At 44.2% G+C, this 22395-nt stretch overlaps 1 protein-coding gene across 4 annotated transcripts in view; it reads right to left on the bottom strand.

Annotated features, from left to right (window-relative positions):
* The window catches only part of UVRAG (UV radiation resistance associated), a 97007-nt gene extending 81784 nt beyond the window's left edge, over positions 1-15223 (bottom strand). Inside the window, exon 1 of one of the 4 annotated variants that reach the window (XM_052812450.1) lies at positions 15051-15223. In XM_052812450.1, coding sequence (XP_052668410.1) covers positions 15051-15131 — 81 coding nt within the window. In that variant the 5' untranslated portion in view covers positions 15132-15223. Of the gene's footprint in view, positions 1-12114; positions 12236-15050 lie in introns of those variants that run through there. The other 3 variants (XM_052812452.1, XM_052812451.1, XM_052812453.1) reach the window with 3 other exon arrangements.
* Positions 15224-22395: the final 7172 nt, after the last annotated feature.

Raw genomic sequence — 22395 nt, 5'->3', positions numbered from 1 at the left:
AAGTTTCTCGTCTTTCACTATGTGCAATGAGGTTTGGAAAAAGCTGTGGAGTGTCATAACCTACAGCTACATCTCTGGACAAGAGCAGAGTCCTTATCTGCATGGTTTGTGACTTCTGTGCACCCTTAGTCTGGAATTTATCCTGAAGTCTAAAGTCTCACTTCTCCCAAACCAGTTGGAAGAGGAACATTAAATCTGGGACTGTGAGACCACAACACAGTTCAGGACTCAGCATGCAACAGGTAATGAATGTCTATTTAAATCACTAACTTAGTCATCACTCTCCTCCTCCCTCCTGTCCCATTACTTGTCCATTTAGCCTAGCTGATAGGGAAGAAGTTTCCAATTACATGGACAATTTTCTTGTTCATATTCTTTAGTATGAGGTCATGATGACAGAGGGACTTGGATCCTGAAAATAAACCTTCCAGCTTGCCCACTACATTGTCGCTGATACTATATTGCATTACTCAGATTTCCTCAGAACTCCACAGAGGCAGCATTCAGAGTTAATTAACCTCTCCTGACCAAAGATAATTAGCTTTAGCCAGGAGACCATCAGCTATGAAGACATATCCAGAAGACAATTCAAATAGGCTCTAAAATTCCTCATCAAGAGCTTGTGGCTGTTCTGTGACAATAAGTATTATTTCAAGGTAATTTTCAAATCTCTGTTAAGTGTTGCCTCCTATGTGTTTAATATCATTTTTTCCTCAAGATATTTGAATACACAAAACAAAAAACCCACTGTGTTGTAGTTCAGCTATCATTGGCACCAGCCAAATCACCCTGCTGCCAACTCCACTGCTTATTCGCAGTTCTGCATCGCCCTCCTCATTTGTACCACCATAAATAAGCACTTGTGCAGCTGCTCAGTGAATCACCCTGGGGAACCGATCTGGATGAAAACTAACCACCTCTCTCTTTCACTGGGTTAGTTTCACCAGATCAGTTCCTCAATAGGGTTCACAATGTGGCTGTACAAGCAGCTGTCCTGATGAAAGAAGGGACAGCGCAGCAAGAAGCAGCCAAAGGCAGACAGGACCGCTTAAATGGAACCGCCAGCTTAAAATATGTGCGGAGCTACATACAGCCTGGCACTTCTACAAGCAAAGTGAAAAGCGGTTCAGTGCATTTCAGACTGCAAAAGCAACTCTTTATAGAGAAGTGACCCATTACACTTTACATCGAATACAGTAGCTGCAAATAATCCAGAGTTCTTTCATTTCCTTTTTCTTTTAGGTGAAGTGGGAAAGAGTGGTTACTTCTCCTAAGAGACAAGTTCTAGCTATTTGCTTTTTCTATAAAAGTATCAAGAAATCTTCACCACAAGGAAGGATTCCCCCACAGAAGAGATGTTCTGCAACCAGAGCAGCCATTCCAAAAAGCCCAGTTTAAAAAAATCAAAATAAAAGTGCTAAAACACAAGGTAAGTGCTTTGGTAGCCTCATGAGTCACGTTACTTAAGAAAGACCAGCTGTGTTTGCAAGCTGATAGTGCAGGATCTGCTTTCATAAAAAAGATAAGCAAAATATGCAGATGAGTATAGATAATTTTCACCGCTATCTCCTCAAACAGTTGACAGTCCATCAGTAATACAGTACTGAAGACCTCAGACACTACAACAGGCATCTTAATAAGATATCCTACTGCAAAAAAAGTTATTTTTCAGCAGAGCACTGATTTAGGTAAGCTCTGACAAGCAGAACTGATACCATTAAAAAGGTTATTTAATTTTCCCAACAGCTCTGAATTTAGTGCCCACAGCCTGAATGACGGCGTATCTGGATCACTGCTTAGCAGAGCAGTAGAGCAGGTTTAACAGCTCATTCTAGGGGGTTTGTGACACAGAAGTTATTTTGATTACCACAGTTGCCGTAGTCCTTTGCAATTCCCAAGAAAGTCAATGGAGCAGTGAAATTACATGGTAGGCCTTGTTATTTGATTTAATTGCTAGTCTAAGTTGCAACTGAGTAAAAGCAACTGCTATATAGCAACTCTACATTGACCTACATGAAAGAAATCAGTGCTTCCTTCTACCTTGCAAATAAATTACTACAAACCAGGAGAAGAGAGCCACTAATTTTCCCTTAGAAGAAATCCTGAATAGTAGCTTATATTTTAAAAACACTGCTGGAGGTAAAGATATCACAGGTTGTAAGCACAGAGCTATCCCAAAGAAAGGCTGATCAGGAAAGCTTTAGAAGAGATCAGAAGAGCAAAGCCTACCGTCAGGTTTCATCCCTCATGCCTGCAGAGCCACAAAACTGGCTTCCCACAATTCAACAGCGGCATCTTGACAGAGCTGCTAGAGTGCAGCGAGACCATTCACGCTCAGCAATAACCAGCTTCTCTTAAAAGTCAGGGATCTTTTTTGTTATTTAAGAAAAGCACTCAGTTTTCATCACTCTGAAGAACTATTATCAGTTGTTTAATGTATCTAGTGTTCCCATTCAATGACTTTCTGGGAACCTCTCCAGATTTACCGTAGGCCATAAACAAAAAGTCAGACTGCTACAGAATAAAGTATTTTGATCAACAACCTTGTTAATACTTTGCTTTTTTCATCAGCTGATCCCAGAACTCTACAGTCTACCAAGTCTTCTGAGATTTTAAGGACTGAAACTGCCTGGTCCCTTCATGCTTTAGTTCCCTCAACACCAAGATACATAACCATCATCTTTCACTACCTCTGCCTAAAATACCACCTTCTGCATCTAGACACTTGTTCCCATCCTGCACAATGTTTTCTTGTGCATTTGTGCAGTCTCACTCATGGTGAGGGTCAGAGAATTTATCCAAGCTACAGCTGACAAAAGAAGAAGTTAATTTTAAGTGTAAGTTCCTCCAATTCAGCTCACTACAGCTACATAGATGTGCCCATCACAAAAGCAGGGCAGAGCAGGCAGGAGTAGAAGGCAGCAGAGGTTTTTTTTTAACATTGCAGTTTCTTGACGGCTTAAACTGATCCAGACACCATGCTCTGCTTCCCTCTGGGCCTGAGAAACTTAAGTGACAAAGCTATTCACTTGGGTTTTTTGTTAGGTTAAGTCTAACAATCTGGTACCATTAATAAAAATCACTGCAGAGCCGGAGGGTGGGGAGGAAGGGAAGGAAAGGGAATAAGTCAAAACAAGAGAGAGAAGTGCACTGTTGTTAACACAAGGTCCAGACTGTTCATGGAACCACAAGAACAGTGACTACCTACAACAGCCTAAAGTATTCGTGGAATTTCATAATTATTTGTTCAAGGTCACATAATGGGTAGCAAAAACAAGCACAGAGAGTTCTGACTCCTCTTCCATCTTAACCACTTTATTATTCTCTTACAAGAATCTGATGACCCTGGGAAAAAAAAAAAAACAGTGTAAGTATATCCAAGCTGGATGAGAACACAGCCAAACACCATTTTTCTATCTTAGCCACTGATCACACTTACTAGCTCAGGCTCCAAGCATGAATTGTGAAGCTCAGGTCATTAATATGGGCAACAGCTAAGCCTGTTCTTTATCACATGGAGCCTATCATTTTATTAGCAGCTGAGATGATCTAATGGCTCACTGCTGGCAAAAAGGGGAGGTCTGTCTTCTTTATGTCCCAAATCTGCCTCCTCCCACCCTCTTCCAGTTGCATGGTCTGCCCTCTTCAGCACTGCCTCTTTCACCAAAACTATTCATGAATCCTTGCTCCCAGCAGAAACACTAGCACTTTGACACGTTAAATCAATTTGCAAAGGTGTCAAAGGAGCATCTAAACTTAGGCAAGGCAGGTAGTTTAGTTTCTTCCAGCAACAGCCATCCAAGATGCTGTCAAACAGCCCCCTCTGTGAAAGGAAGGTTAGGCTGAAAAGTCTTCCAGATGTTAATAAAAGAATGACAGTGGGCCTGCTGCATCCATGTCCACGAGCAAGTTTCAGAAATTCTGTTGGAATAGTTTAATTTTTAAAGAACTTAGTAAATTTGAATATGTTTTCCAGAATGAAGTTTAAATTCAATTGGCCATGAAGAAATTTTTATAAATCTATGGCTGGATTGGAAAAAGGCTTTTTTTCCACCACCCCTGCATTCCTTGTGACATCCCATATAATCAATGTAAAGTGCAAAGCATCATACAGGTTCAAGAGAGCATTTCTGATTCAACAAAGGGGGGGGGGGGGGGGGCAAAAAAAAAAACCAGCTTACTTTTGCCTGAAGTACAAATACAAGGGTAAAACCAGTGTAAGAAGGCTGGGAAAGCATCTTGTACAAGCAAAGCCAAGATTTACAGAAATTACTTAAAAAAAAAGCCCAAAGTTGCCAAAAGCAAATCACCACTCAGGGTTCTCAAAGAGACCTAATTACCTGAAAAGCAATCATTTTTTCTCCAGAAGACATGCTGTACAGGACTATCAACACCGGCTACGATTTCAGCACCAATTCTCCTTATTCAGCCTTTAATAGAGCATCCTACCTATCAGATAGTTTTTAACATAAACACCAAGACATAGTCTTCATCTCTGGACACCATCTCTGATTTTCAGACTGCTGCCCTCCTCCTGATTGTTTCAAGGGAGAATATTCCATAAATTCTTTCCTGGTCAGGATCAGCTCTGACCTCTGTACAAGCTGGTACATATTCTAGTTTTACCTGGCTTTCACATGAGTTTCCTAGCTTGCTTGCTTTATGACCCACAGTAGCTCTGGAAGAATTTAAGCAAAATCCCTCCAACTATTTTAGCATTAAAGCAGGCTTCAAAGATTAGTTAGCAACACAAACATTACTACAGCAATTCTAGTTGTTTTGAACTTAACAGAACTGAGCTTGCATGGTCAGCTATTTGGGTCTCTGAATACTTGTCATAATTAAGGCACAGAAAAACACAAGGGTCTGTGTGCTTTGTAGCTCACAGCAGTCAGGTTGGTTTGGGTTTTTGTTTAGGTATTTTTTTCCTCCTTTTCTTAAAAAGCATAAAAGCTGTAGCTCTAAAAAAAAAATCTAAATATGAACTGCATTGAGCCAACATGAGCATTATTTATTAGCACAGCACTGCTCAACATCTTATTGTCTGAACTTCCTACCTCCTCAGATTTTCACTACTTGTTTTCATCTGTCCATACCAGTTTGACTTATTACCTAGCAATCATGTGATCTGAGTTCTTGGAATTCAAATGGTAGACAAGAATTCACACTTAATTCAATTTTATATAAGTTTTCAAGCTGCCTTGTTTTCCAATTTGATACACTCCACTACAAAAAGAAAAAAGGTACCTCACAGAAGGTGTGGGTCAAGTCTGCTATTCAAGGCTTTGTATACTGCAGCAAAGGAACATGCAGTGGGAAGTTGAGATACTATTCAGATGTGTTGTTACCTAAATCCACAGGAAGGATGAGAAAATGCTTGTACTCCAATTTAGACACTCGCTAGGAAGATTTATTTAGAAGTTTTGTAATTAAACAGTTTTCCACAGTTCACACATGATTTCAGATCGACTTCAGAAGCAAAGCAGAAGCATTTGACATGCAATCTTGTAGCACACACAATAAGGAATTTTTGGAATTCTATTTTAATGTGCTTTCGGCACACACTTGAAGACAGCAAGGCCCCAAGAGCTACACAACTATCATTAGTTCAATGAATCGCTTGCGGATCTCATTATAATTGCACCCCCTTCATATCTCAATTTCCTCAAGTCAAGTAATGGCATTCAGCAGCAGTTCAGTAACTCATTTCTCCTTCTAAGACTTAGATACTTTCTGGCAACAGTCTTTCAAAAGTTATGCCTGCTATGAATCATACCTGAGGCCAACACCAATTCAAAGATGCACAGTAGGAATGTAACCGCATTTTTTCCTGTGAAGATGCAGAATACACACATACAAAACTTTCCTCCCTCACATTCCTAAAGATTTGATGCAAGTGATGAGACACATTGAATCTGTGCAGTGTGATTTACCCAAACTAAGTGACCACAAGAAAGGTCAAAATTACCTTCACCAACACAGGCCTAAAGTTTTCACAGACGTGCAATTGTGGATTTTAGTTTACAGTTCCTTAAATCAAGGTGCTGGCTTTCCTTTATGCTTAGGGACATCTGAAAGGCTTTTGAAAGGTTCATATGAGACAGAAAACACCTATGAAGCTTTCACTTGAACACAAAGCTCAAAACAGGTTTCTAATCATCCATACTGTGCAACAACTACTCCTGTTTCCGTAGTGCAATGAGAGTTTCAACAAAGAGTCAGTACATGGAAGATGTTGTCCAAAAGGCATCAAGTCTTCCCTAATTCACATAGGGAGAAAGTGAAAGAGGAAGAGTAAGGAACATCTCTACACTTGACATGGCCCGTGTAGAAGTATAATTATTCTCCAGCTACTTGAATGCAAACCAGCCCTTCATTAGCTCAACTCAGAGTTAAAGTATGCAACACGTGAAGTGAACGTTATATGTGACAAAATATGCCAGCCTATGGCACAACCTGCTCCTTTAATGCTAATTAAAACAGCAACAGTAGTATCAGAAAGTAATAAGATGGCTAATTACATAATAAATGAAAAAAAGAAGATGGTTATATACTACTTTTAAAGGTAGCCAAGTCCTTCAGTCTATCCTCCCTTGCACCCTCTCTTAATAGCTAGCCCACTGAACTCTCTCCTCACTAAGTAACTGAATTTACACTGCGGAGCAAGTCAGAACTCAAGTTCTACCTCAGAGCAATAATGTAAACAGCTGGTAACTGTTCAGCAGGAGCAAGAAATTTTCTCTTTGTACACCATAATCACATGTAGAAAATCTACGCTGCTTTTTTAGAGCTCAGAACCAATGAGACAACCAAGACCAAAACTGACATTCCATGCAAGCCCACAGTGCTCACACTCTTCACTAGTGATTTTCTGCATCCTCATCCTTCTTTCAACATCCAAAATTTGTGCTCATTTCTGCAGAAAGACTGAATGACCTGTTATTTAAACTAGAAGGTAGGGACAGGTACAGAAGACATGGGTATTCAGTCTTAGGATACAAACAGGATAGCTGGTTAGGTGTGACAAAACAAGACTCAAAACATAGAATTTACTTAAATGTAATGTTAGCAGGAAGGGTTCAAAAGCAAAATCATAAGCCCATGCAGGGACTTAGGCAAATCAACATTTGTATTGTATTGTTTGTGTATTGTTTCAACAGCTGTGTTCAGTTATGGTCACTACAACATGAAGAGCAACAGACCAAGCAAGCTGGCAAACACCACAACCCTGAAGAATAAAAACTGTCAGCACACCCTAAAAAATTGCTCTAAACTGGGGTTAAGAAAAAAAAAATCTTACAAGCACCAACCACTAGCCAGCCAAAGCTCCTCTTGCTAGGTGTTTATATAAGATACAAATAACAAGGAACTAGATATACAGTCTTTTCATCTTTAACCAAGACCTTTAAGAAGCAGCAGCTAGAAATACCATCTTTCCTTATTGATGTTTTCCTCCGAGTTTGTCTAAATAAATATTTACTCACTTGCAAGATGAAAGACCAAAACTGTAACTGCTTCTTTGACACAACATGGGAACTATGCCATGGGGTAGAAAAGCGAACATTGGGGTGCAAGTCCCACCTCATTAATAACGCACTGTAGCAGTTCAGAGAAGTCCCTTAAGCTTCTTAATACCACCTTGGGCAAGAGAGCATTAGTCCACATCAGCAGTGAGAATGACCTGGGAATACCAATTAAGCAATGGAAAACAAGATGATGCTCAGAAGGAAAGACACAAAAAGTAAACAGGGCCTTATGGAATAAAGCATCAACAAAACTGTAGCAAAGGCACTTTTGACCTTAAAGAACCACTTGATTTTAAGTATGCCCCAAGTTGCACAAGCAAACAGCATACACTGATTAATAACCTGAAGCATATTAATGTTTATCATGTTACTGGATGACAAACCAAGGGCAAACCAGTAAGCTTCTTCATAAGGAATGAGTCTTTAGTTACCAGCTACCAAGACCTTTCCTTCACTCAATTAAGAATATTCCTTAACCCCCAACAAATCTCCCAAATAAAGCATCAAAACTGATTTACTACAGCTTTCTGACAGAACAGTCTCTCTCTAACTGACCGCCAGACCATTCAGTCCGCAAAACACACTTGCATTCCTTAGGGGGAAAAAAAAGAAAAAAAAAAAAAGTAGTACACTGCAGATAGCAAAAATCTAGCCCCAGATTAACAGCCAACCTTTTTGGCTGCAATTACAATTTTACGGTAACTTTAACAACTATTTCCTCCTAATTGTCTCTAACAAACACCAGACAGTGATACAGCTGGACGTGGATACAACTGTGTAAGATCACTAGATCAACACTCACATTGCGGTGTTTTACTGGAGCTGCACTTCCCTCCCCACTCGGTGTTTAAAGACAGTGTATGTCAAAGAGAAGTGAAAGCTATATTCAAATATGACACTTTCCATCTGCTATTCTGACTTCCCCCAGCATATTTAGTAGGAAAGAGGAAATAAAATATTTAAGAGTCAGTCTTTGTTTTCATATTGCTCAGTGGTATATACAACAATAGCTACAGAAAACTATTTCAAAAAAAGATGCTCTTTTCACACTGTTTTAGTTGAAAAACTAGTTCATGTGCAGCTCTGAGCCCATACAGAAGCTTTCTTTACTTCTCCCACATACAAGACCTCTCAAACTCACTTGCCAGTGCACTTTGAATCACCCATTTCTGCCGTTACCCAAGTTGTTGTGTATGAGTGGTACACATCTTTAAATAAAGTAACTATGAAATTTTAGCCTTGTTCTAATTCACCCATGTTCTTCTCATTCTGTTTTACCTCTACTCACTTGGATCACCTCAAGTATCTAAACATATACCAAAGGTACTGGATTATACTGGATTGTCACTTCCAACTGCTGAAAATAATGGTTTTATTTATTATTGGAATGCAGAAGTACCTGCAATCCAGAAGTACTTGTTCTTTTTTTCCTGAGAAGTTCTTTCCAGAAGTACTTTCAAAAGAAAAAAACACCTTTTGCTTTAAAGTTCACTTCGCTCATGACTTTCATACCTTTCCATTCTGGGTTCAAACAGGGCAGCAATGCAAGTTTCTGAAGAGTGTATATTAAGCTCATGCAATTAGTAAATTCCCAAAAGCTCAAAGACTGTTAAATGTTTAGTATATATAATTTCTTTGAATGTAGCTCAATGGAACAATTCCTTGTACATGAAATTTTACAGAATGGATAGAATCTTCACTACTATGGTCATCAATGAGATATTCAGACCTTGTCATCAACTTCCCATTTCTTCATAGGAGTGGAATAAGAGTATAAACCTGAAAAGGACATTCACAGTCTCTGAATTCAATCCCTTTATTACAGTCAACCAGTTCATGGAAGGTAAACATTACAGCGTGTTTTCATATTCAAAGTAGATTTGGGGGGATTTTCTTCCTACCAGTTAGGGGTCTGCTCCAGAACTTTGTTTGGTTGAAAGAAGTTTTTCAGTTCCTAAATAAGATTTTCATATTCAGTATTCAAAACAAAGGACCCTTCCCTTCAAAACATGTTCAGGACGGGGATAACCCATTGTCTGAGCAGTGGTGGGATGGCAGAAAACATATCCTGGCCAGATGATACTTTTACCCAGCTACTGGAAATGCCAACATGCACCTAGTCTGACAAGTCTGTATCAGTACTGAGTATAAACAAATGTAATGCTCTGCAGTTTGCTGAAGTTCAGAGTGCAAGGAAGCCTCACATGGCTCATCATGGAACCATGTCAGGGTCCCTTGCCCTTATCTTAAACCCCACTATGTGAGCTAAACTGTTCCCAGAGTTAAACTAGCATGGAAGCCACAGCAGCCAGGTTTGCTAAGTCTTGCTCTCGGGCTCCTAAAGATTCATCAGGTTCTTCATGAATCCCAGTCTGAAAGTGAATGGAGGCTACAGAGTGTCCTTGGAAAGTTTCACTAACTGTTTGCTCTGTTTCACTCTGCCCTAAACACCTACTTCTGACATCTGTGGCTGAAAGCTCATTCCTGCTCCTTTCCACAGGAACTTTCACCACCTGACAAGAGATGTCTATGAACTGAAAGATATAGAAGATATTGGGTCACCTGGACTTCGGTCTAACACTGTTCACAGCTGTGCACAGTGGCACACTTTACCCCTTCCCTTCTTACCACCGCGTCCATATTCACCAGAGCATATCTAACTCCCTCACATGCACCCTCGGACGCAATACATCCAGTCTTTGAGGAGCTCATCTTGGAAACCCACCTTGGATATCACTACACAGGGCATACTGAAACGTGATTGACTGACACTGAACTGGAACTAAAGCTTCTGATGGAAAAGACCTAACTCCGTGTACAGCTTCTAGTATATCCCTTAGTATCTATAATAGCTAGGGGTTTTTTCTCCCCATTACCCAGGCTGTCTCCAGTGAGCAGGAAATTGCTTACATCAAGGTATCAATAACATGGGTCCAAGAGTTGAACGGTTTCCTGGGGAAAAAAGCATATATAGATGGGGATGATCTCTGGTCCCGTTATAGGGCTGCCTTAGGTACAGTCTGAATGTCACACATTATTTTACCCCTATAATTTGGAAGTAAGCCACAGACGATCTTCAGAAGAAAGCTTCTTGCACCTGATCATCAATCAGGCCAGCGGAAATCAGCAACATAAGCAGACCAAACTTTTAGCTTACAACTGGCAAGTAGTGGTGGCAGAGATGCAACTGGCTGATGAGCATTTTCCCTGTGGTTGGTGTACGGTCAAACCACTTGGGAACAAGCTGTCGAAATACTTTACAATCAGCCAAGTCAAACAAGTGCTAAGCTGTTACACGTACGACTTAGTACTCACCTACTACACTGGAATCTACATTGGGTTTTGTTCGCTTTTCTTCTGTCATCTATCTTTACACAATAAAGTAGTAGGGGACATTTTTGTCATTTTCTAAAATGGTTCTAGCCATTATTTTTGAGGGATCCTCCTCTGCTCCGTCCAAAACCAATTATACCTATAGTTTATTCATGCCCTGGTTAGCCATCTAGACAAGAAGGATGCTTCAGTCTACAGATAGGGATCTGACTGAATGCCTGAACCACAGACCAACTGGAAATCATGTGTTAAAAAAAAAAAAGTATGGGTTCCTTTTCTTCATTACATCTCCCCAGTCACTCACTACAAACCGTGCATCAGTACAGCTGTTTGTACAACAGTACATGCAGTTCAAGCTTGCAGGTCTTCAAACACTATCTCACAGTTCATTAAAGCTTCAGCCTCTCTAATGTTGGAATTGATAGTAAAAGCTTATCAATTTCAGCATGACGGAAAAGTTTGAAGTGCTGGAGGCACTGGTGCTGGAGTCCACGAAGATGTGCTTTCCTATCTCTGGACAACCACACGTGACATCTGTTTTCGTCAGCAATTAGCACAGTAACATTCAACAAATCATTTGACTGCAGCATGACTGGCTGTCTATGTTAAGACTGCATTTTTTTTTGTCCAACCCCTTCCATCTAGAACATAAGAGTCTGAAAGGTTTGCCTCCCCCACCTCCCATTGCTTTGAGCTGCCTATGATGACAGGACCGAGAAGCTTGTTTTGAGCATTTAGAAATCAGTAAGTTATCGTGACACTCCTGGCTTTCTTGCATCGAGCAACTAGGAAGAGATAATGCTAAAGAATCTCTGCTTTTAAAGTGTAATTATTTCATGACACATTTTCAGTTCTGTTTAGACTCACTCCTCCAGCAAAAGAAAACATCCTGGCACAATTACTTAGGGATACAAATTGGAATATCATGCTTAACCAGATGCACTTCTATACAGCCATACCCTCTATTTCTCCCACTTAAAATGTAGAATACAATAGCAAAAGGCATTCTTAGGCCAGGTCATCCTGTCACCACCAAACAAGTTAAAGAATAGGTTAGTCAGTCTGACACAAGTGTGGTCACACTGGCAAAAGGTTTTGGACATGACTTTTCACTCCTGCAAATGTGTCAGTAGCAGGAACTTCGCTTTCTAATCAATGTGAATTTCACTGGCACAATTAAATCTAGACTAAACCCAAATTACACCTTCAACACTTCAGTCATTAAAAAGTCAATTCGGTCATTAAAAGCACTCACCTTAAGTTCACATTTGAGAATTTGGTCTTTAGAGAGATTTATAGCCATGACTCAGACCATCTTACTCTCATCCTTATAGTCAAAAGATGCAGCACTGGGTGTTCTAGAGAAAATTGCCTACTAAAACAAATCAGCAAGTTGATTTCTGTGGTGGCAGGTAGCAAACAATTACCTCGCCTAACGTAGCACCACACCGGATCAGCCAGATTTTTGCATTATAGAAGTGGTACAATAGACTGGAATGACTTTACCATTTTCTTCATGATTCTACAGTAAAATATCTCCAGGGTGATTAGCCCCTTCAAGGAAAGTTATCTTGCAATTCAGTAACAGACTTTTAAGATCAGGTAATACAGTCAAAGAGGATGATTTGTTATCAGTGTAACTGACTGTAGTTCCAGAGCTTCTTGATTTGACTGCAAGCACTGACACAGCATACAGATACCTCAGCACACGGTCCCTATATTTGCAGAGCACACAGGAAAACAATACCTCAGACTTTGTCACAGCCTTACACTGGCTACAATTAACATTTCTTCAGCACCCATACAAGCATCCTACATGGCTTAAGCTAAATATTTACTCAACTGGAACATCCTATAATTGATGGTTCAGTTTCTGCTCCTACAAACTCCTACAAAAGTTTCTGCTCCTAGAAAAGAGCCTGTGTTTTGGTCTCACTTTCACAAATGAAGTCCAATGACTAATAACTAAGGCTTCTCCCTGCAGCATTCACCTGGTTCTTGCACAAGCCGGGGAAAGAATAAAACCAAAAATTCAGCAGGGAGAAGGCCATACTTGATCTCCTGAAAGATCCACTGCTCCCTGTAAAGTTCATCCAAAGCAGTGCTCACATTTGTGTTCATTAACATAAAACAGGCCCACATTTTAGAATAAGGACTTGCTCTCAAATTAGGGTCAATACTTGCACGGTTCCAGTGGCCAAGAGCCATCTCCCTTCCCCCCCTTTGCCCCTAAGTGGATGTCTGGTAAATCATGTTTATCTGAGGTGCAGTTATATCTTCATTTAAAGTTGACATCTATTGATTTTTCTCTAGTAACTCCTCATTTTCACACCTGGTAACATGTAGCTCAAGTAACTCAGATTGTGCGTCTACTTCTCAATAATGTCGCCTGCACCGAGGCAATGAACCAAAACTTCAAGCGCAGACTCACATCTTACAGTATTTCTAAAGAAAAGCATGCTTTTGCTAAGTAATTATTCCCCCCTCCAGCACTACTGCTTAAGCTCCCGTACAATAAAAGTCACCGCATGCAAGAGGGGAAAGGGCACAGACTTAGTTTGATATGGATTGCTAAACCCTCATCCAGAGCCTAGACTTCCTCACTTAACCTTGCTCCTAATGCTCTCCAAAATTAAAATGTGGGACGGTTGCCCAGTAAACCAAAAGCCAACTACCAGCAAACAGGAAAAACAGAGCTAGCTGAAGGAAGGATGTGATGGGGAGGGAACATTTCACCACTTTTCAGAGCACACAGTACATTTTATCCATGCTTACCCCCCACACCGCAGGAGAGGAGAGGGCACCCCAGCTGCTCCAGCCTCATCAGTTACCCAAGCTTAAAGCCAATTTATCTGGGTGTTATCCATGCTGCAACTCCCTGCTTTAGTTTTCACCCAGCACCCTTATGGGCACAGAAGCAGCCTCTCACGGAGAGGAAACCCACACCTTGACTCTCCAGTACTGGTAGGAGAAGGGCACAGACCCCTGCTCTGGCACAAACGGAACCTCACCCTCTGATCTTCCTACCAGCCCAAGAGAAGGGTGCTCAAAACCCCTTATTTCAGGGACCCTCCTTCCATCAAGCTCAGGGACTCTGGCTCAGGCATCCCCATAACTTGGGTAACTCCCCCTTACACCTCAGGCAGTACCTCTCCCCCCTTTCACCTCAGGGCACCCCCACACCCCAGGGAGCACCCCTCTGCATCTCAGGGCACCCCACACCTCAGGAAGCACCCCCTCCTTCACCTCAGGAAGCACCCCACACCCCAGGGAGCAGCTCTCTGCACCTCAGGGCACCCCACACCCCAGAGAGGACCCCTCTGCACCTCAGGGCACCCACACACCTCAAGAAGTACCCCCTCCTTCACCTCAGGGCACCCCACACTCCAGGGAGGACCCCTCCTTCACCTCAGGGCACTCACACACCTCAAGAAGCACCCCGTCCTTCACCTCAGGGCACCCCACACCCCAGAGAGGACCCCTCTGTACCTCAGGGCACCCACACACCTGAGGAAGCACCCCGTCCTTCACCTCAGGGCACCCCACAGCCCAGAGAGGACCCCTCTGCACTTCAGGGCACCTCCACACCCCAGGGAGGACCTCTCTGCACCTCAGGGCACCTCCACACTCCAGGGAGGACCCCCTCTTTCACCTCAGGGCACCCCACACCCCAGGGAGGACCTCTCTGCACCTCAGGGCACCTCCACACCCCAGGGAGGACCCCCTCTTTCACCTCAGGGCACCCCACACCCCAGGGAGGACCTCTCTGCACCTCAGGGCACCCCACACCCCAGGGAGGACCCCTCTGCACTTCAGGGCACCTCCACACCTCAGGAAGCACCCCCTCTTTCACCTCAGGGCACCCCACACCCCAGGGAGGACCTCTCTGCACCTCAGGGCACCCCACACCTCAGAGAGGACCCCCTCCTTCACCTCAGGGCACCCCACAGCCCAGAGAGGACCGCTCTGCACCTCAGGACACCCCTCTCCCCAGAGAGGACCCCCTCCTTCACCTCAAGACACCCCACACACCCCAGGGAGGACCCCTCCGCACCTCAGGGCACCCCTCTCCCCAGAGAGGACCCCTCCTTCACCTCAGGGCACCCCACACCCCAGGGAGGACCCCCCCTTCACCTCAAGGCACCCCATACCCCAAGCTGAGGGCCGCCTCTCCCCCGAGGCCGGCCGTACCTGCTGCGAGGGCAGCTCCACATGCAAGGCCCGGGTGGCGGAGCCCGGCGGTAAGGCGGCGGAGCCGGCGGCCGAGCTCATCTTCACGGCGGGGCAACGGCCGGGCAACGGCTGCAGCGCCCGCACATGAGCCCCGCGGGCCGCTGCGCTCTCTCTCGCTCGCTCGCTCGCTCTCCTCCTCCTCCTCCTCCCCCCCCGCCGCCGCCGCCGCCGGGCACCCAGGGGTTAATGGCGGCAGCAGCACCGGCCCGGGCCGCTCGCTACGGAGCCATATTACCGCAGTGCTGGGGGGGCGGGCGGCGTGAGGGAAGGAGCGTCCCGCTCGCTCATTGGTCCGTCCTCCACCGAGGCGGGAGCCCGAGTGCTTCTTCGAGACGCTACTGGCTGGAAGGAACGCCAATCGACGCTCCACTCCGCGGCCTCTGTCAAACCGTTGAAAAGGGAGCGGGGAGCCGATTGGAGGCCCGACTTCCGGAAGGCGGGACGGCGCCTGAAGGAGCGGCTGACGATTGGAAGAAAGCCGTTTTGATTGGCGTGGCTTCGTCCCCCGTCACGTGTTGAGGGAGCTGTTTTTATCACGTGGCGGGACGAAAATATTTTGCTGGGTGGGGGCGCTGTCGCCATGGCAACGCGGAGCGGCCTGGCTCCGCCGCGGCCTGGGCCTTGCTGAGGGGCGGCCGGGCCCGGGGTCCCCAAAAAGGGTGAGATCCCTCGGCTGGACCCTCATGGCACATCCAGCCGGCCCCGCATCCCATCCACCTGCCCCGCGTCCCACCAAGGTGCCGCGTATTACGCCAACCTGCCCCACAGCAGGCCAACGCGCCCCACGAAAGACCGACCTCTCCGCCCTCCACATCACGGCGGCCTGCCCCACCACCAACCAGCCTGCCCCACCAAAGACCGACCGGCCCCATAACAGGCCAGCCGCCCCCACGGCGTGCCAACCGACCCGACATCGCGCCAACGCATCCCGCGTCCCAACTCACCCCCGATGCCAACGCACGCCGAAGCCCAGCACCGCCACCGCCACCCACCTCCATCCCACCCAGGCAACATCCATCCCGGCCAGAAGGACCGTCCCCACCCGAGGCCGGCACCGTCCCCACGTACCACGCAGCACCGGGAACGCCAGTCCTGTCCCCGCGCCCTGCTGTGGCCACCCGTCCCCACGGCACCCTGCAGCACCTGCCCGGCATAGGCAGCCCCGCTGGAGAGGCTCGTCCCCATCACACCGCCGAGGACCGGCATGGGTTGTGCCAAAACACCCGTCTCTGCACCGCCGGGAACGCCTGTCCCCAAAACACCCCGGCGGCAGCAGCGCTGGGAACGCCTGTTGCCGGAGCGTGCCGCGGCACTGGAAATGCCTGTTCCCACCGGGCTGGGCGGCTCTGGAAGGATAGAGCCTGGCATGCAGTGCTGGAAAGCCCTGTCCTCCTCTCTTCTCCTCCCTCTCCTCCTGTCCTCAGCCACGTGCAGGTCCCACACCGTGAAGATCTTCCCCGCTGGAAGCCCACCAAGACTTCATTCACCTGCAGTACTCATGGTTTTGCAATATTTGTGCTGTATCGACGTGCGTTGTACCGGCGTTGTCTTCAGCATGCATTTTGGTCTTGGGTATTCGACGGTGAACTCATTAAAAATAAAATGAAAAAGAGGAAGAATGATGAAAACTGGAGTGTAAAGCCAAGTTTTCTGGAGTTCGATGGCCATGCTTGCAGAAGTCATCCTCTTCCATCCTCACCTTCCCTTGCAGCCACTTGCCAGGGTCTGCCTTTCCCCAAAGTACTTCCTAGGAAGAGTGGAAAATGGAGCTGCCAAACTCTCCCCCTCAGTAATTCCCCGTTTCACCACTGAGGGACATGTTGGTGTGGACTTTTTTTACCAAATTGTGTGATTCGAGGTGTGGGTGCCCAATAAATCCGACACCTCAAACTTAAGTTTTGGGCATCATGAGCCTGGAGTTGTGTTTGAGTTCTGAATGTTGCTGTCTCTGACCAAGGAAATTATTTCACAACAGTGACCTTTTTTTAGAAGAGCTTCTGGGAACCAGTGCATCTCCTTTTTTTTCTTCTGATGAAAAAAATCCCCTACTATTTCAGTATTTTCAACAGCAAAGTGTGCTGTTTTCCAGCATCCAGACTCCTGAGCCACATTGTTGAGATCCGGAGGTTCAAACATAGTAATTTTGGACCTGTTGTATCAGTTTGATTCACCTCCTGGTTTCTGGCTCATTACAATACATATGCTCCTTCCTCTTGAACTTTCCATCTTCACCTTGGAGGACTGAAACTTCCTTTTTAAGGTGAGATCTGGGGGTTTTTTTGCCCAAGGAGTGAGAAAAGCATTTGGAATGGCAAAAATTATCTTAACATCAAGAGATTTGGGAATGCTTTCTGAATCTGAAACTCTTCAGATATGCTTCCTCCAGTGAGCAAAACTAATTCCAGCTCAGAATTATATATAAAATCAGAAATGATCACAGTTGTAAGAACAGTTATTCCTGAGATAAATCACTAAAAAGAGTTTATGGAAATACCGTGAAGATTCCACTGCTTGTTTGCCCAAAACATCAAAGGATTTAAAAAAAAAAATCAATCCTCAGATGATACATGACTTTTTTGTGACTAACTGATGCTGATTTGGTGAATTTAAAGTCCATACGACACTACCATAGGACGATTTTCCTCTTTTTCTTCATTTCCACAGGAGCAGATGACTATCTCAAAACTTTCTTAAAATACTGATGTTTAGAAAAGTCAAATGAGTTACTTAACATAGCAGCTCGCATGCTCTATATATGGAGATTGCATTGAATTTGCTGCCTAATGTAGACTGAGAGCTCTAACCCATAATTCAGGGACTAAAAAGCAAAATTTCCCCCAGAGGAAAATTCAAATATGACCCCAAATCCCATGCTGATTTATTAATGATTTTGTAGCAGTGGAACTGATATAGCTCCAAAGAAGTGCCTGCAGATTTCCAGCTCATGCTAGCTAAGGCTTTGGCCTCATATTCTCAGTTTCAGACTTATCTTTGCTTTTTGCTCTCTTAGTGTAACAAGGAACTGTTTGCAAAGGCATTATAAAATGAGGAGTTTCCAGGGATAAGGTTTCAGTTTCACATTTGATTTTCACGAGCTTTGAGAGGTTAAGACCATGCCTTGGTCTATGGTGAACGATGGTTCACCACAGTGACCATTCAACACCCTGAGAGTCATGTAATAATCCAGACTGTGCCTGAATTTGAACAAAATAATCATCCCTTTTGGGCTTAAAATAATTAGTTAATTAATAAGGATTGGTGGGGTTTTTTACCAGCATATTTGCAAGCTGCAGCCGGGGAGGACTGTGGCTTCTTTTATCCCTGGTTTATGAACAGTCACTCGGAGCAGTAATGCTGGAGCAGTACTGCCAATCTCAGCTATATATGTGGCATTACGTAGGACCCTGTATAATTTACTGATGTCCTAGGAAACTGTCGTTTGAATTCTTTAACCACATAAAAAGGCTGGCGTTATCTGTCTGCATCATTTTGAAGATCACAGCATGACCTTTATTATGTTCCTGCGGCTGATTATCATAAAAGATTAAATTCCCGGGGCTGCAGTAAGTGCACGGATGCACGCAGCGCTCCCACCTCCATGACCTGCCCATCTGCCCAAGTTGAGTGGTGCGGTCTGTACTCTAGAGGGATGGGATGCCATCCAGAGGGACCTCAACAGGCTTGAGGAGTGGGCCTGTACAAACCTCTTGAAGTTCAACAAGGCCAAGTGCAAGATCCTGCACATGGGTTGGGACAATCCCAAACAGGGATACAGGCTGGGGGATGAAGGGATGGAGAGCAGCCCTGTGGAGAAGGGCTTGGGGGTACTGGTGGATGAAAAGCTGGACATGACCCAGCAGTGCGTGCTCGCAGCCCAGAAAGCCAACCGTGTCCTGGGCTGCATCACCAGCAGCGTGGCCAGCAGGTCCAGGGAGGGGATTCTGCCCCTCTGCTCCGCTCTGGTGAGACCCCCCCTGCAGTTCTGCGTCCAGCTCTGGGGTCCTCAGCACAGGAGAGACAGGGACCTGTTGGAGCGGGTCCAGGGGAGGCCACAAAAATGATCAGAGGGCTGGAACACCTCTGCTATGAAGACAACTGAGAGAGTTGGGGTTGTTCAGCCTGGAGAAGAGAAGGCTCCAGGGAGACCTTATAGCGGCCTTCCAGTACTTAAAGGGGGCTTATAAAAAAGCCGGAGAGGGACTTTTTACAAGGGCATGTAGTGATAGGACAAGGGGTAAGAGTTTTAAACTGAAAGAGGGTAGATTTAGATTACATGTAACGAAGAAGTTCTTCACTGTGAGGGTGGTGAGGCACCGGCACAGGTTGCCCAGAGAAGTTGTGGCTGCCCCATCCCTGGCAGTGTTCAAGGCCAGGCTGGATGGGGCTTTGAGCAACCGGGTCTAGTGGAAGGTGTCCCTGCCCATGGCAGGGGGGTTGGAACCAGATGATCTTTAAGGTCCCTTCCAACCCAAACCATCCTGTGATTCTATGATTCTATGATCTTCAGTGTTCTTCAAGTGAATCCAACAGGCAAACAGGAAAAAAAAAGTTTTCAAAACATCATCTGATTACTGAGCATGTCTTGTGTTCAGATGTGGTCTAAACTCACACCAGCAGCTCCTCACTTTGGCATTATGGAAACCCAGAAGCAGTTTCTTCTGGACATGTTTTGTGTAAAGCAAATCCAGAAAATAATTAAAATTATTATTAACAGAATTTCAAAATGCTATTTTAACAAAATAGGGTAAATAGTCTTACAGAATAAAGCATATTTTTTAAAACCCTCTGGAGAAAGCTGGATGAAATACCACTCAGGAATTGTCAGAAATGCCATTTGAAAACTTAAGTGTCATTTCTTGACGCACTACTATATCAGTGCTCTTTTTGCTTGGTGGCACTGAATTTGAGACACATGGGCTAGTGTCCATTCAAATGACATGTGGTGGAGAGATACTGCCTGCAGGTCATTACGGAGATTATTTAATAGACTTTATTGCAAGTTTTGGCATGCTAGAAGCTTTGGGAAAAGAAGCAATGACGTTGTGGCTAATGGTAATTCCTACTTCTGCCACAGATCGGATCAAATATGCTTCTTATTGGGGTATGAGATCACTGCAAAAATCACTCAAATGAGCAAACCTACTTCGGTGATGGATGGAAGGATTCCAAGTGCAGAGCAAAATACTTCAACTTTGTGAGCTATATAAAGAAGAGGAAAAAGCTGAAGTTTTGCCACTGAATGCCTATTAAATAATGCAATTTACAGCCACAGATGTGGGGTTAAAAGAGTTTGTTTAGCTTTGCATTTGGAGAGATCAAGCTCAAGCAACAGAGACTAACGTAAGAAACTGGGTCTGTGGGCACTAAACCCTGGACCCTTTTATGTCCAAGGTATTTCTGAGTGTCTGTATTTCCAGTTGCAGGCGAATATGTTTGCTCTATCCCTAGAGGTTGTTTTAAACTGCTGTAAGACACCTGCAGCTACCTAAGACTTTCTAGTCATCCCTATGCAATATATCAGAGGCTCATAGTGAAAAGCACAATAAAGGTCAGATCTTTTTGCTATGAAGGCCCTAGGTTTTGAATTAATAGCAGTATATGTCTGTGAGCATCAGCTGAAGAGCCATTAAGATATCGGCTGGTACTATAAAAGTACTGGTCTACGTGAAGATGTTCAGAAAAATGCTGAAAACGTGTGCTTGAGTTACACCACATTAAACTCCATGGGGGGGGCTATTAATTTGCAAGTAAATTGGCCATTGTTTGCACTTCACCATCACTGTCAGCTGCATAAATGGTTTTCTTAATTGATTTCATTAATTTACCAGAAGTTTCCTGAGTGTCCCAATATAGATAAACCCTACCTCAGATAGAAAGACTTCATTGTATTTTTGACACATCATCAAGCTGTTCTGGTCACATTACATGCACAGAGGAGATCCCCTTTCAGTAGAAGACATCTTCAAGTCAGCTCGCAACCATTAGACAATTTCCACAGAGGACACAGAAGGGGATTCCTGCTGCTCTGGAGTGCAAATGATGCTTGGAATATCTATTATTATCCTGGCGCTTAGAAGAGCTGTTATTTTCATGGAAAAACTTCCTTCTCAGACGCAAGCATATATTCTAAATATATATTTAAAATGAGATAGGGAAACAAATCACATTTTAAATGAGATACAATCATGAAGGAGAACAGCAGCACTATCTCAGAACAAGGTGATCCCCACATCGACCTTTACAAACCAGCTTTATTCCCATACTGACTAGGTTGTACAAGAAGTAATTGCTATTTTTGGTAAATTCTTTAGGCACTGAGTGTCTTTGCTATGTGGACTTTAGCGTTTGGCACCTGGGCTCTTCCCCTGTCAGAGTCTTCACAGCGCAATTGCACAATATGGAGAAACAGCCCATAAACCAAACCTAATTTCTGGGAAAACACTTATTGCTTTAAACCATATTGCTTTAAAACTACATGTGTATTATTTCTTTGAAGCCTTCAATATGCTAAAACATTGTGGTTTGAGGGAAAGGGTGTTGTTTGTTTTGCTGGTTTTTCTGGGTAGCTTGAGAAACGTGTTGGTAGACTGAAGTCATCCGACCAAGATAGGCTGATCTCAAATCCACTGAAGTCAACAGATTACATTTAAGCATCTCTGGTGGGTTTTTGATCAAGCTTATGGTGAGGATTTGCAAAAAAAGCCTCACCGAGTCATGCTGGCTTGGCATGAGGTTCACTGAATGGTCAAGACACCGTGATGCAACTCAGTTCAGCGATGAATGCTGCAGCAGTAGTTGTACCTGAATTAGCCCTGACACACTTTTTTCAACCTTTTCTCACCAACCTGTGATGGATTCAATCTCTTCCAACTTTCTTAACTATCCTACAGAGTTTTTCTTTAATAGCAAATCCAATTTTTTTTTTCTTCTGCCTTTAAAACCTGTTCATCAGTGAATGATGGATGCATGGATCTAAGATACCGGCAAACTTTAGGGTTATTGCACTCAGTTTTGCTACAGGAATCTCACCCACCAGTCATAGTGTATCCTGAGTATGTGAAGCTGAATTTTTTTTCTTTGGAAAAGCTATTTCAGCATGTTTGCTCCTGCAAGAGGGTTGCCAATTAGTTTAGACGTTGTTTGAATTAGCTTGTTGAAAAATCCAAACGAAAGCTTATTGTCCAAAAGAGCTAGAAGCGGGGGTCAAGTGGCAGGGGGTTGTAAAAACTGCCTTCAGAAGGATGTTATTACCTCATCACTGTGGCCATAAAGAAAAGCTTTTACCAGGAAAAAGTTTAACAAG

This window comes from Harpia harpyja, chromosome 17 (assembly GCF_026419915.1).
Source record: "Harpia harpyja isolate bHarHar1 chromosome 17, bHarHar1 primary haplotype, whole genome shotgun sequence".
Taxonomy (NCBI): domain Eukaryota; kingdom Metazoa; phylum Chordata; class Aves; order Accipitriformes; family Accipitridae; genus Harpia; species Harpia harpyja.
The sequence above is the reverse complement of the archived record's forward strand: the minus strand, read 5'-3'. Positions and strand labels throughout refer to the sequence as shown.